General features: G+C 50.6%; 1 protein-coding gene across 5 annotated transcripts in view; it reads right to left on the bottom strand.

Moving 5' to 3' along the window:
• The window catches only part of SPTAN1 (spectrin alpha, non-erythrocytic 1), a 365414-nt gene that overhangs the window by 58046 nt on the left and 293441 nt on the right, over positions 1-13927 (bottom strand). For all 5 annotated transcript variants that reach the window (XM_086948611.1, XM_086948613.1, XM_086948610.1 and 2 more), the window contains one exon: positions 13046-13205. In XM_086948611.1, coding sequence (XP_086804737.1) covers positions 13046-13205 — 160 coding nt within the window. The remainder of the gene's footprint in view (positions 1-13045; positions 13206-13927) is intronic.

Raw genomic sequence — 13927 nt, 5'->3', positions numbered from 1 at the left:
CCTGCAGATGTCTACAATGGGAACATTACGGAGCAAAGCTGTTGTAGCCGCTTTGCCCCTGGTGGAATGAGTCTTAGGCTTACCCCCTAAGGTCTTCTTAGCCTTTTGATAACATAACTGGATACAGGACACAATCCACCAAGAGATGGACTGTTTTGAGGTAGCAAAACCAGTCCTGACCGACCCATAGTTGTTAAACAATTGGTCTGACCTACGAATATCCTTGGTTTTATTCAGTTAGAATTTCAACACCCTTCTGACATCCAGGGAATGAAGAGACCTTTACGCTGGAGTGGAAGGATTCTGAAAAAACTTAGCTAAAGTTAGTCTGGTTAGCATGAAAATCAGAAATCACCTTAGGAAGGAACTTAGGGTGAGAACGCATCACAACCGTAGCAGCATGAAATACAGTAGAAGGTTCCTGCCAACACAATGCCTGAATTTCACTCACCCTGCGGGCCCATGTAATGGCCACTAGGAACGCTGCCTTCCAGGACAGGTGCTGCAGCGAGGCCTTATGAATGGGTTCAAAAGGGTCCTTCATCAGCCTGGACAGCACCACATTCAGCTCCCCCACGAAGGCGAAGGAAGCCGAACAGGAGGAAACACTTTCTTCAAGCCTTCCAAGAAATCCTTTATCACAGGAATCTGGAAGAAGGATGCCTGCGAAGGGCATTTCCTGTAGGCAGTCAGCGCAGCGAGATGAACCTTAATGGAATGGAAATTAATGCCAGACTGCGCCAAATGCAAAAGGTATGGAAGGATGACATCTTCCTTGCAGGTCGTCGGATCATAGTTCTTGGACGTGCACCAGATGCAGAACCTTTTCCACTTGTAAGCATAGGAAGTCCTAGTGGAAGGACGCTTAACCTCCTTCCATACAATCTTCAGGAAGATTCAAATGGCCATATTGCACTATCTCAGGAGCCATGACGCCAAACTCAATGACGAGAGGTTGGGGTGTATCATCTGCCCCCCGAACTTCGTGATAAGGTCCGGCCAGCACGGCAGCCGTATGTGAGGAAGGAGAGACCGGTGAAGCAGGTCCGTGAACCACCACTGTGAGCCATTCTGGAGCAATGAGGATCATCCGCGCCCTGGAATGGGACAGCTTGATGAGCACCGCTGGAATCAGGGGAATGGGCGGAAGCATACAGAAAGCTGTTCGACCAGTTGATCCATAACGCATTCCCCTAGAGTCCCCTGCTGGTAATACCTGGATGCGAAGTCTCGGCATTTGCTGTTGTCGGCGGTGGCAAACTGATCCACGGCTGGAGTGCCCCACCTGGCAAAGACGTCTTCTAGCACTAAGTCGTTTATGACCCACTCGTGGTTTTCCTGGATCAGTCTGCTGAGTGCGTCCGCCTGAGCATTCTGCACACCTGGCAGATGGGTAGCCGTTATCGTCAGTCCTCTGGCTAGCAGCCAGTGCCAGATCGCCTGCGCTTCCTGTGACAGTGTGCGCGATCTTGGGCTCCTGCTTGTTGAGGTAATACATCGTGGTCATATTGTCCGTCTGTACAAGCAGAGAGTTGGTCTGGAAGGACGGATGAAAGGCCTTCAGCGCCAAGTGAACAGCTCTGAGTTCCAGGAAATTGATGTGGTATGTGGACTCAGTCGGTGGATTGCACTCCCCAGCCGTGGAGAGAAGCATCCGTCACGATAGTCTGAGTGGGAATGTCCTTGTGGAACGGAACCCCCTTGAGGAGGTTCTCTGCTTAACACCACCATCTCAGGGACTGCTGCGTGTGCAGAGACAGTCATATCCGGTCGTCCCAGTTCCCTCGCCTCTGGTCCCACTGATCCTCCAGACATTCCTGCAGCGGCCTCATGTGTAGGCGTGCATGTGGAGTGAGGAAGATACACAAGGCCATCGACCCCAGTAGAGAAGACACCGTCCTCACTGTTGTAGATGGAACAGCCATGAGAGCCTGAGCCTTCCGAAGGAGCGATAAGCGTCTCTCCTCCGAAGGAGACACGCTTGCTGACAGCGTATTGATGGAGGCTCCCAAGTTGTAGGCACTGGACCGGAGTTGGGACAGACTTGGACATGTTGATGTGCAACCCCAGCTGGTTCAACAGAACGGCCGTCCTGTTGAAGTGCAATTGCGCTTCCTGGAAGGTGGAGGCTTTGATCAACCAATCGTCCAGGTAAGGGTAAAGAAACACTGTGTTCTTTCTCAGGTGTGCCGCCACCACTGCCATGCACTTTGAAAAAGTCCTGGGCGCAGACTTCAGTCCAAACGGGAGTACTGTGTATTGATAGGGATTGGTGCCTACTTGGAAGCCCAGGAGTTTCCGTGCAATGGGCACATGGAAGTACCCATCCTGCAGATCTATCGAGCAAAGCCAGTCTCCCCTTTGCAGCTGAGGGTAAATCTGGTGCAAAGACAGCATGCAAAACTTCTCCCTGCGAATCCATTTGTTTGCTTGTCGCAAATCCAGAATGGGCCTGAACTCGTTCTTGTCCTTCTTGCACGCCAGAAAGAACCGGGAGTAAAGACCCTTTCCCCTTTGAGACAAAGGGACGTCTTCTATCGTAATTTTTCTCAACAGGGTATCGGCCTCCGCTTGGAGCTCGAGCAGCTGGAACTGCAAGCAAGCCGGTGGAATCGCTGGAGGCGGGCTGAGAAAACGAAGACTGTATCCATTGCAAACAATATTCAGCACCTACTTGTCCTGAGTAATTTTTCTCCACTCGGCCAAGTAATTTTGTATGCTTCCCCCCCACCGGAGCGGGTAACGGACGAGGGGGAAGTAGCACCTCAGGGCTTAGACCCGGCCGTGCCCTTGTTCGCGGAGGACTGCTGACCACCTCTACCCCTCTGGAGCTTTTGGAATGGCCGCCGCTGGTACTGCTGCTGCTGCTGTCCAGCTTGCCGACCTTGCCCTCTGCCCTGCGCACCGTAACGCCTCTGGAATGGGCGCAAGGTCTTCCTCTGTTCCTCAGCTTCTCCAACCCGACAGCCGTCAGGGTTTCAGCCTCCGACTTCATGCGGGCCATCTCCTCATCCGCATGTTTGCCGAACAGGGTCGCTCCTGAAAACGGTAGGTTGGCGACCCTCTGCTGCGCCTCTGGCTTCAGTGATGTCAGACGAAGCCAGGCGTGGCGCCGCAGGTTGATCTCATGGCAGTACCCGTGGGCTGCCAAGAGCTAAGAATCCGCAGCCGAGCTTATCACCTGGTTGGAGACCATCATCCCCTCATTAATGATCTCTTGGAAATCCTCCCTTCTATCCCTGGGAAGGTATTCCAGGATCTGCTGCAGGGACTCCCATAAGGCCCGGTCGTAACGGCCCAACAAAGCAGAGGCACTCGCGGCCGTCATAGAAGTGGAGGCCGTACCGCAGACTTTCCTACCGGCCGAGTCCATCAGTGGCTCTCCTTGTCAGGAGGCACCGTCGACGTCAGGGCGGTGGCGTGCTGTTTTCTAGCCGCAGTCACAATCACCGAGTCCGGTACAGGGTCTGAGCGAAGGAACGCCAGGTCTGAGTCCGGGGCCCTGTATTTCTTTTGCAGCCTGGAAGGTGCTGATTTTGTAGAGGCAGGGGTGAGGAAGAGCTCCATGGCAGGTTCCTCCAGCCCTGGCACCAAGGGCAACAAGGGGCGAGACAGCTGTTTCTTGTGCTGGGTCTCGAAGATGACTGAAGTTGATGGCGTGGGCACCGTGAGTGTAATGCCCAGTTTTGCGGCCCCACGTAACACCTCTAGGAAGGAGACTATGTCGTCTACTGGAGACACCCTCGTCCGAGGGGAGTCGGACAATGTGGGTGAATAGTCCCGGGGACTGGACGATTCCGTGTGGCGGGACCTAGACCTGTCCCTCCTGTGGCGCCGTTTGGACCGTGTGGAAGAGCGACGGTCACTTCTGGATCTGTTCCTCCGTCTGGAGCGAGATCTAGACCTCCTCGGCCCCGGTTTGTCCACTAGCCGTAAAGGAGGGAGCTATGGAGGGGGCGGGAGTCTAGGACGTGGAGGCCCCGTAGGCGGTGTCGGGAGATGAGGCAAAGAGGAAGACCTCGGCGGAGGAAGGTTATGAGGAGGGGGAGGAGGCGAAGGATTACGCGGAGGAGGGTCCTTGGGCAACGGGGGAGGCGTAGGCATCTTGGGCTGTGAGGGCGAAAAGGTCTGGGAGTACTCCGATCCCGGAGACTCTACCACTCTCCTTTTCTGCGCCGGTCTTGACTTAGAGGCTGACCTCGTGGACGAGCGACAGCGCCGCCGCGACCGTGGGCTCGTGGAAGCCGAGGAAAGGCTGACTACAGAGTCCTGGGACTCCATCCTGGCCTTAGAACGCCCCCTGGATGTCGATTTTCTCCTTCTCGACGCTGACCTTCTCTTCAACATCGAGCGTCTCGGCGTCAATCTTCTCGACGTCGATCTCCTTCTCGACGTCGATGATCTTCGACGACGAACGTCGAGTAAGACGCCGTGTCGCCTCGACGGCGAGCGCCGGTGTCGTCCAGACCCTTCACGACGTCGATGGCGTCTCGACGACGAAGCGGTCCTAGACGTCGACCTCGTCCGAGGACTCAACGTCAATCTCCGACGTCGAACGGCGACATTGCTTCGACTCAGAGCCCTGGGGACACGGGGAGCAGACGGTGGTCATCCCTCTCGACGCCAACGTCGAGGCTATCAACGGAGACCTGCGCCGTTTTCTGGCCTTCTCTTTCCTGGGGAGTCCCCCAGAGGCCAAAGTATGGGCAGAGGAAGAGGCCTCTCCATGCCCAGACCCACCTTGACCTTGCGGTCTTCTTCGCTCCAGTCCTTGGAGCCGAGTCGTCTCCCTGTCCTTCAGGGTCCTGTTGGAGAACTGCTGGTAGATCTCACAATCCACAGGGACGTGAGAAGAAGGGAGACAGAGGATACACACCCTGTGTGGATCAGATTTGGCCTTCTTCCTGGCACTCTCAGGGCATTTGTCAAATAAGGAAGGCCTATCTGAAAAAAAGAGTGGCCAAACTCACCAGAAAACTCCAGCAAAAGGAAGAAAGAGCAAAAACACGTCAAGTGAAACACTCTAAACACTTGAAAAGTGCAAAAAATTTGACAAAAGGGAGAGCTTAATGCTCCAGGGTCCTGCTAACAGGAGCCGGAAAAAAGAACTGAAAGTGGAGGGATTTTCTGTGCATTCTGGGATACTGAGAGTTCTGGAAAGTTTCCTTAAAGGCACGGTATCCCTTTTTAAGCCACATAATGGCAGCCTATGGGGGGGCTTGTCTGTCCATCCCTTGCTCTCTATCATTCCAAGGATTTTGTGAAGGGGAAAGTTTCTCTATGGGTGAAATTTGGCAGACTGTTTTGAATATGATTTTGGTGGAATATCCTTTGCATTTCTAGTTGAAGTAGTCGCCTTGTAAATATAGGCAGCATTATTTGTCTTTAATTCTCTCTTAAGTGTCTATGCAGGACTGCACAGAAGACAGTTCAAGAGATTATTTTTGATTGCTCCGGGGTCCCCGCACATGGGCGGGACTATTCACTAGATTATGACTATAAACAGAGATCCCCTACTACAGAAGCACCCTCTCAAGGTGGCACGGTGTCTGTGTGGCAGAGGTGCAGTTGTGTGTGGGTATGAAGCATCACTTCTAAATGGCAAATGGCTATCTGCGAGCTCCACTACATCCTGAGGGTGTCGTTTGGGCTAATGTTTCTGCGTTTTCTTGCACATTGCCCCAACCAGCTGCAATATCCAGTGAGCGCCACAAGGACACTGAAGCCAGCTGCAATATCCAGTGAGCGTCACAAGGACGCTGCAGTCCGCTGCAATGTTCAGTGAGCACCATAAGGACACAGAAGGCAGTTGCAATGTTCAGTGAGCACCACAAGGACACTGAAGCCTGCTGCAATGTCTAGTGAACGCCACAAGGCGCTGAAGCCAGTTGCAATGTCCAGTGAGAGCCGCAAGGACACTGAAGCCAGTTGCAATGTTCAGTGAGCGCCACAAGGACACTGAAGCCAGTTGCAATGTCTAGTGAGCGCCACAAGGACACGGACGCCAGTTGCAATGTCTAGTGAGCGCCACAAGGACACGGAAGCCAGTTGCAATGTCTAGTGAGCGCCACAAGGACACTGAAGCCAGTTGCAATGTCCAGTGAGCCCCACAAGGACGCTGAAGCCCGCTGCAATGTTCAGTGAGCACCATAAGGACACAGAAGGCAGTTGCAATGTTCAGTGAGCACCACAAGGACACTGAAGCCTGCTGCAATGTCTAGTGAACGCCACAAGGTGCTGAAGCCAGTTGCAATGTCCAGTGAGAGCCGCAAGGACACTGAAGCCAGTTGCAATGTTCAGTGAGCGCCACAAGGACACTGAAGCCAGTTGCAATGTCTAGTGAGCGCCACAAGGACACGGAAGCCAGTTGCAATATCTAGTGAGCGCCACAAGGACACGGAAGTGAGTTGCAATGTCTAGTGAGCGCCACAAGGACACTGAAGCCAGTTGCAATGTCCAGTGAGCGCCACAAGGAAGCTGAAGCCAGTTGCAATGTTCAGTGAGCGCCGCAAGGACACTGAAGCCCGCTGCAATGTCCAGTGAGCGCCATAAGGACACAGAAGCCAGTTGCAATGTTCAGTGACCGCCACAAGGACACTGAAGGCAGTTGCAATGTCCAGAAGGCACCACAAGGCTACTGAAGCCAGTTGCAATGTCCAGTGAGCGCCACAAGGACACGGAAGCCAGTTGCAATGTTCAGTGAGCGCCACAAATACTCGGAAGCCAGTTGCAATGTTCAGTGAGCGCCACAAGGACACAGAAGCCAGTTGCAATGTTCAGTGAGAGCCACAAGGACACGGAAGCCAGTTGCAATGTCCAGTGAGCGCCACAAGGAAGCTGAAGCCAGTTGCAATGTTCAGTGAGCGTCGCAAGGACACTGAAGCCCGCTGCAATGTCCAGTGAGCGCCATAAGGACACAGTATTTGTATTTGTATCTGGGTTTTATATCGCGCCAAATCACCGACAGGTCTCAAGGCGCTTCTGACCAATGACAGCAACAAGAAGAAGGGTGGATGGGATGCGGATTGCCGGCCTATCTTACAGGGATGTAAACGCGTCCCTGAAGAGCAAAGTCTTCAGGGATTTCCGAAAGCGGAGAAGATTAGATTCTCTACGAAGCACCTCCGGTAGCTTATTCCAAATGGTGGGGGCTTGGACTGAAAAGGATCTGCCACCTTTAGTTGCCATTTTAAAACGTGGACAAGATAGCAGAAGGGAGTTAGAGGATCGTAGAACTCGCTTGGGTTTATATACTTCAAGCCTCTCCTTTATATAGGCCGGCGCCTGCCCATAAATTGCTTTATGGGTAATGCACAGGCTCTTGAATTCAACCCTTTGCTTTATAGGGAGCCAGTGTAACCTATAGAGTAGAGGGGAGGCATGGGTCCGTCTAGGTAATCCAAAAATTAGCCGTGCTGCGTCGTTCAGGATGACTTGTAGACGATTGATTGAGTTTTTTGGAAGACCTAGGTATAGTGCGTTCCCGTAATCGGTTCTGGAAACTATTGTAGCTGAAACTATGGTTCGAAGCATGTTCGTCGAAAGCAGAGGGACATGCTTTCGCAGCTGCCTAATCAGGTTGGTACATGATCCAACCACAGCGGATACTTGGTTGGTCATCGAGAGCTCCTGATCGATTTTAATACCGAGACTCTTTACACTGGGGCATGGCTTTGGGGTAGGTCCGAGTTCTTGGGGCCAGAACAGATCATTCCAGGGGGAGGTAGAGGTTGAGACTACAAGGACCTCCGTTTTATCTGGATTGATTTTTAATAGGTTGGATGTCATCCAGTTTACTGTGAACCGCAATATCTTTTGGGCCATGGACTGAGCCGATGTTGTGTTTGATACTCAGCAGCAGCTGAGTATCATCGGCGTAGTTAAAAACTTTACAGCCCATGTTTGCCAAAGAGTCTATCAGTGGCTGCAGGTATAAATTAAATAAGAGTGGTGAAAGTGCGGACCCTTGCGGGACTCCACATTCCAAGGCGCCAACGTCAGATACCTGATCTGCTAGTTGGATCCTCTGCGTCCTCCCTAACAGAAAAGACGTTAGCCATTGGAGAGCTTGTTCTTTTATCCCGGATATGGCAAGTCTATCCAGGAGCAGTGCATGGCTGACAGTATCAAACGCCGCTGAAAGATCTAGCAGTATCAGGGCGCTTGGTTTTTTTACTGTCAGCCATGCATCTAAGCTCGTCCAGCACCGACAGCATTACTAGTTCGGTGCTATGGTGGGCACGAAAACCAGCTTGCCGCTCCTGGAGTAGGTGATGTGATTCCAGGAGGGGTGACAATGATTTTAATACATGCTGTTCTATAATTTTTGACAGAAACGGCAGCTGGGAAATTGGCCTGTAGTTCTTCAGGCTAGTTGGATCAGCCCCAGGTTTTTTATCAGGGGTCTAACACGTGCCTCTTTAAAGCTAGTTGGTAATGATCCTGTAGCTAGTGAGTTATTTAGGAGGTCTAGGATCTGGTCCTCCAGAATGGGGATTGCTAACCGAAGAATTTCGGGAGGGCAGGGGTCAGCAGGGGAGCCTGACTTGGTTGATATAGCAAGTTGTCTGAGGGAAGTGGAGTCGATGTTAGGAAATCTAGAAATAATGGGGGTCGAGGGGTTTTGAGGGGGCAATGACGTGGTGGACATAGTTGAGCTGTCTTTCTTGATGTCCGACAGAATGGTCGCTACTTTTTCAAGAAAGTATCCTTGAAAGGTGTTACAGTCAATCAGTGTATCTACCTTTTCTTCCTTTTTGCTTAATTCTTTTAAAATTTGGAAGGTTTCTTTCTGGACATTTACGGCGTTATTCATGCGGGTTTCATAGTAGTCCTTTTTGGTTGATACAATGAGCTTTTTATACAGTTGAAAGGATGTTCTATACAGTTCGCGATCTGTATCCTTTTTAGATTTCCTCCAACATCTTTCAAGATAACGGAGCTTTCTTTTTTGATCTCTCAGGTTTTGAGTAAACCAGGGAGCCCCTTTTTCCGCACCCTTTATTTTTTGTATCTTTTCCGGGGCTATCTGATCGATTGATTGCCTGAGAGTAGCTACTATAGTGTCATAGTTTAAATCTAGGTCTACGCCGTCTGATGAGGTCATTGGTTTATGTATATGTTTGGACAGGGCTTCTGTTAAGGTTACTGAGTCGACTTTTTTCCATTGGCGCACTTTTTTGGTTTTTAGCGGAAGTTTTACCTGAGGATTATTTTGAGTCATATCACACAGAATTAGGTGGTGGTCAGACCAAATACAAGGTATAATACTTGTGAGGGCCACTTCAGGCATAGAAGACCAGATGACCAGATGAGACACAGAAGCCAGTTGCAATGTTCAGTGACCGCCACAAGGACACTGAAGGCAGTTGCAATGTCCAGCAGGCACCACAAGGCTACTGAAGCCCGCTGCAATGTCCAGTGAGCGCCACAAGGACACGGAAGCCAGTTGCAATGTCCAGCAGGCACCACAAGGCTACTGAAGCCCGCTGCAATGTCCAGTGAGCGCCACAAGGACACGGAAGCCAGCTGCAATGTCCAGTGAGCCCCACAAGGGCATTGAAGCCCGCTGCAATGTCCAGTGAGCGCCACAAGGACACAGAAGCCAGTTGCAGTGTTCAGTGAGAGCCACAAGGACATGGAAGCCAGTTGCAATGTTCAGTGAGCGCCACAAGGACACAGAAGCCAGTTGTAATGTTCAGTGTGGGCCACAAGGACACGAAAGCCAGTTGCAATGTCCAGTGAGCGCCACAAGGGCACTGAAGCCAGTTGCAGTGTTCAGTGAGAGCCACAAGGACACTGAAGCCGGCTGCAATGTACAGTGAGCGCCACAAGGACATGGAAGCCAGTTGCAGTGTTCAGTGAGAGCCACAAGGACATGGAAACCAGTTGCAGTGTTCAGTGAGAGCCACAAGGACACGGAAGCCAGTTGCAATGTTCAGTGAGCGCCACAAGGACACGGAAGCCAATTGCAATGTTCAGTGAGAGTCACAAGGACACGGAAGCCAGTTGCAATGTCCAGTGAGCACCACAAGGACACTGAAGCCGGCTGCAATGTTCAGTGAGTGCCACTAGGACACGGAAGCCCGCTGCAATGTACAGTGAGCGCCCCAAGGACATGGAAGCCAGTTGCAATGTTCAGTGAGCGACACTGGGACACGGAAGCCCGCTGCAATGTTCAGTGAGCGCCACAAGGACACGGAAGCCAGTTACAATGTTCAGTGAGCGCCACAAGGACACAGAAGCCAGTTGCAATGTATAGTGAGCGCCACAAGGACACGGAAGCCCGCTGCAATGTACAATGAGCGCCACAAGAACATTGAAGCACGCTGCACATCAGCATAGACATGAGGACAGACAAACTCAACCCAAATTCCTTACCGCCTAACAGCTGCAATCTCCTACTTCCCTCTGCCGGCGCTACGGACGTTCAACTCCTGACTGACCAATATCTCAATGCTATGACCACAATAATCAATGAGGCTGCACCCATGCAACTGAAAAGAGTTTTGTCCAAGATCTCCAACCCATGGTATGACGGGAGCCTCAATGAAGATAGACGGGCCATGCAAATGGCAGAGCGCACCTGGAGGTCAGCCCACTCTGCACTGCACCTAAAAACACTGAGGAAACAGAGAAACGCCTACTTCAGGAAAATAAAATGCGCAAAAAGATTTCTTCAGCCTCCAGCTCGCCCAAGCAAAAAAACGCCCAAGAAAACTGTTCGAGCTAATCAGAACACAATCTAAAGAACAACCCCAGACACTCAGCACCATGAGCGCTACACCTTCCTGTGAAGAATTCTCTGCTTTTTTTAACCAAAAAACCGACAACATAAGAAGCGATCTCCTCAATGACGCAAGCCTCTACTCTAACCCCCAACACACAGCAGCGTCTGAACCAAAGAACAATGCTACATGGTCATCCTTTGGCACCTACTCGGAAGAAGAAATTGGCAGACTGATCAGCACCCTGAAACCATCCAATCACCTCACTGACCCTCTTCCTGCTAACGCTGTAAAAGACTTTACCCCTCTGCTCCTCCCACTCTGGACTAAGATTATCAATAGCTCTCTTCAACAAGGATCAATCCCTAACGCCCTCAAAGTCGGACAAGTCACACCGCTACTACAAAAACCAACAGCAGACCCCACTGATCTAAACAATTACCGTCCTATTACAAATATTCCCACTCTCGCTAAACTGTTGGAAAAATGGGTACAGCTACAACTGACTAAACACATAGATAAGTTTGATCTCCTCAACGCTCAATCAGGCTTCCGAGCAGGGCACAGTACCGAAACTGCCATGACTCAAATAGTTGACGACGCCCTCCAAATCCTAGACCAAAACGATACCTGCCTCCTCATCCTTCTTGATCTCTCCTCAGCTTTCGACACAGTTAAACATGAGAACCTACTCGATCTGTTAAACACAAGAATGGGCATATCTGGGACTGTTCTCAAGTGGTTCACCTCCTTTCTACACAACCGGTCTCAAAGATTCAAAAGCAACAACCTGATGTCCTCTCCGGTACCTGTATCGCTAGGCGTCCCTCAAGGATCCTCCCTCTCCCCAACACTGTTCAACCTAGTTATGGAACCTCTCACTACTTTGCTACAAGCATCCAATGTTCACTTTCACATGTATGCCGACGACACCCAACTTTATCTCAAAATACAATCTCCCAAGGACATCATGCTTCTGAACACCACGATTAGAAACACCCAATCCTGGCTTGCCGAGAATCACCTCAAACTCAATGCGCTGAAGACTGAGTTCCTCCTGATCTCACCTCCCGCAAAAATCTCTACCGCTCAAACATGGCTTAAGCACCTAACCGCTCTAAATGTACAACCTACCATCGTAGGCTCAGCAAAATCTTTAGGCATAACACTCGACGCCAATCTCAACATGCAGCAGCACATCAGCAAGGCAACGAAAGGAGCGAACTTCCAAATCAATACCTTGAGAAAACTTAAACCCTTCCTTCCAGCCAAAGACTTCCAAACTGCAGTACAATCTATAGTCATCCCGCACATAGAATACGGTAGCACCGCCCTCTGCGGGCTACCCCTAACTACAACGGCACCCCTCAGAGCGTCCCTTAACGCTGCAGCGAGACTCATCACTGGCTCAAAAAAACACTCGCATATCTCCCCTGACTTTAAATCCCTGAACTGGCTGCCTTTTGAAGCCAGAATACATCTGAAAATAGCCTGCATGACACAAGGCTGTACACATGAACTCACCCGCCTACCTCACTCAAAAGCTGACAATTTCTGGTGGCTCTAGAACTACTAGAAGCACAAACAATCTTCTGCAGAAGCCTCGAAGATTTCGGGAAAAAAAAACTATAAACGCTCCTTCTCAGGAATGGCACCCAGGATCTGGAACTCACTCCCCCCTGAAACCAGGCTCATCTGCTCCAACAATCTTTTTAAGAAAGAAGTAAAAGCGATCCTCATGGCTAAATACACATGATCTATTATTCTGTATTTATCATGAATCCGCTCTGTAAGACCTGCCCGACCCCTTGGACTATTTGTATTACTTGTATTATCAACTTATTTGATTGTATACGTTCCCTCTTTGTACATTTTTATATTGTTGACGCACCTGTCTGACTTTGCATACTGTACCTACACCACCTCAACTTTCCCTACTCTTGTACTTTTGATGCACCTGTGTGACTATACACCCTGTACTCATCTCCTACCTCAACTATGCCTATCTTCATGCTAAGCATTTTAAGATCGCTTAAACAAGTATATGCTCCTTATTTTTGTACTTTTATATTATTGGCACAACTGTTTGACTATGCACCTTGTACCTACACTATGATAGAAGACCCTACCTCACCTTTGACCTACCTCTTGTATTTGACCTACCTATGTAACTATGCACCTTGTACCTAACTACCTCAACTATTACAGTCTATTATTCTATGACCCCCTTGTCCTTGTAAAGCGCTCTGATATCTGCAAAGATCTTGTTCGCGCTATATAAAACTATCAAAATAAATAAATAAATCCAGTATACTTACCAATCCAAGACTCAACCACATCTGCCTTCCAGTTGAACTGAAGGAAGGCAGAGTTCTCATCAAGCTTGGCCTTCCGCTGGGCAGCGGCCTTCTCCAGCTCGGCCACCTTCTCGCGCAGCCCCTTCATCTTCAGGGTGATATTGTCCACATGGTGATTGTTCTGGAAGAGCACAGAATGGGCTTGGTACTAACAACCTACTGACTGACTGACATTTATAAAGCGCTTGTTTGCCAAGGTGTCTTGGAGCTAGGGTGAGTTGATAGTGCTGCCCAGGCTTGCCGATCTAAAAGCTTAAGCGAAGAGCCAGGTCTTGTCCAGTTTCCTAAAGAGAGACCTATTAGATTGTAGTCGGATAGTAATCGGGAGGGAGTTCCACTGTTTGGCTGCTCTGTGGGAGAGGCTCTTGCCCCCCCCGTCCCCCTCACCCAGGCTCTTTTTAATCTTAGGAACCAGTACCAGTCCTGTACTGGCTGACCTAAGACTGTTGCTGCGCAGTTTGTAAATATCCGTGGCCCCCCCTCCACACATCCACTTTTCAGTACAAGAATGCAGTACCACCCCCCCTCCCATTGTCCACGGAGCCCTCTCCCTTGCACTTCCAGTTCCATAGACCTCCCCTTCTTGGGCCACAGATCTCTCTGCTCTGCCACTGACAGTAGTATAGCCCCCCCTACCCTGGGGCATGAAGCTCTCCCCTCCCCCTCCCATTTCCATAGACCTCCCCTTCTTGGGCCACACATCTCTCTGCTCTGCCACTGACAGTAGTATAGCCCCCCCTACCCTGGGGCATGAAGCTCTCCCCTCCCCCTCCCAGTTCCATAGACCTCCCCTTCTTGGTCCACAGATCTCTCTGCTCTGCCACTGACAGTAGTATAGCCCAC

The sequence above is a fragment of the Lissotriton vulgaris genome, unplaced genomic scaffold, assembly GCF_964263255.1.
Source record: "Lissotriton vulgaris unplaced genomic scaffold, aLisVul1.2 SCAFFOLD_726, whole genome shotgun sequence".
Lineage (NCBI taxonomy): Eukaryota > Metazoa > Chordata > Amphibia > Caudata > Salamandridae > Lissotriton > Lissotriton vulgaris.
Note: the sequence above shows the minus strand (reverse complement) of the source record. Positions and strands in the feature narration are given on the sequence as shown.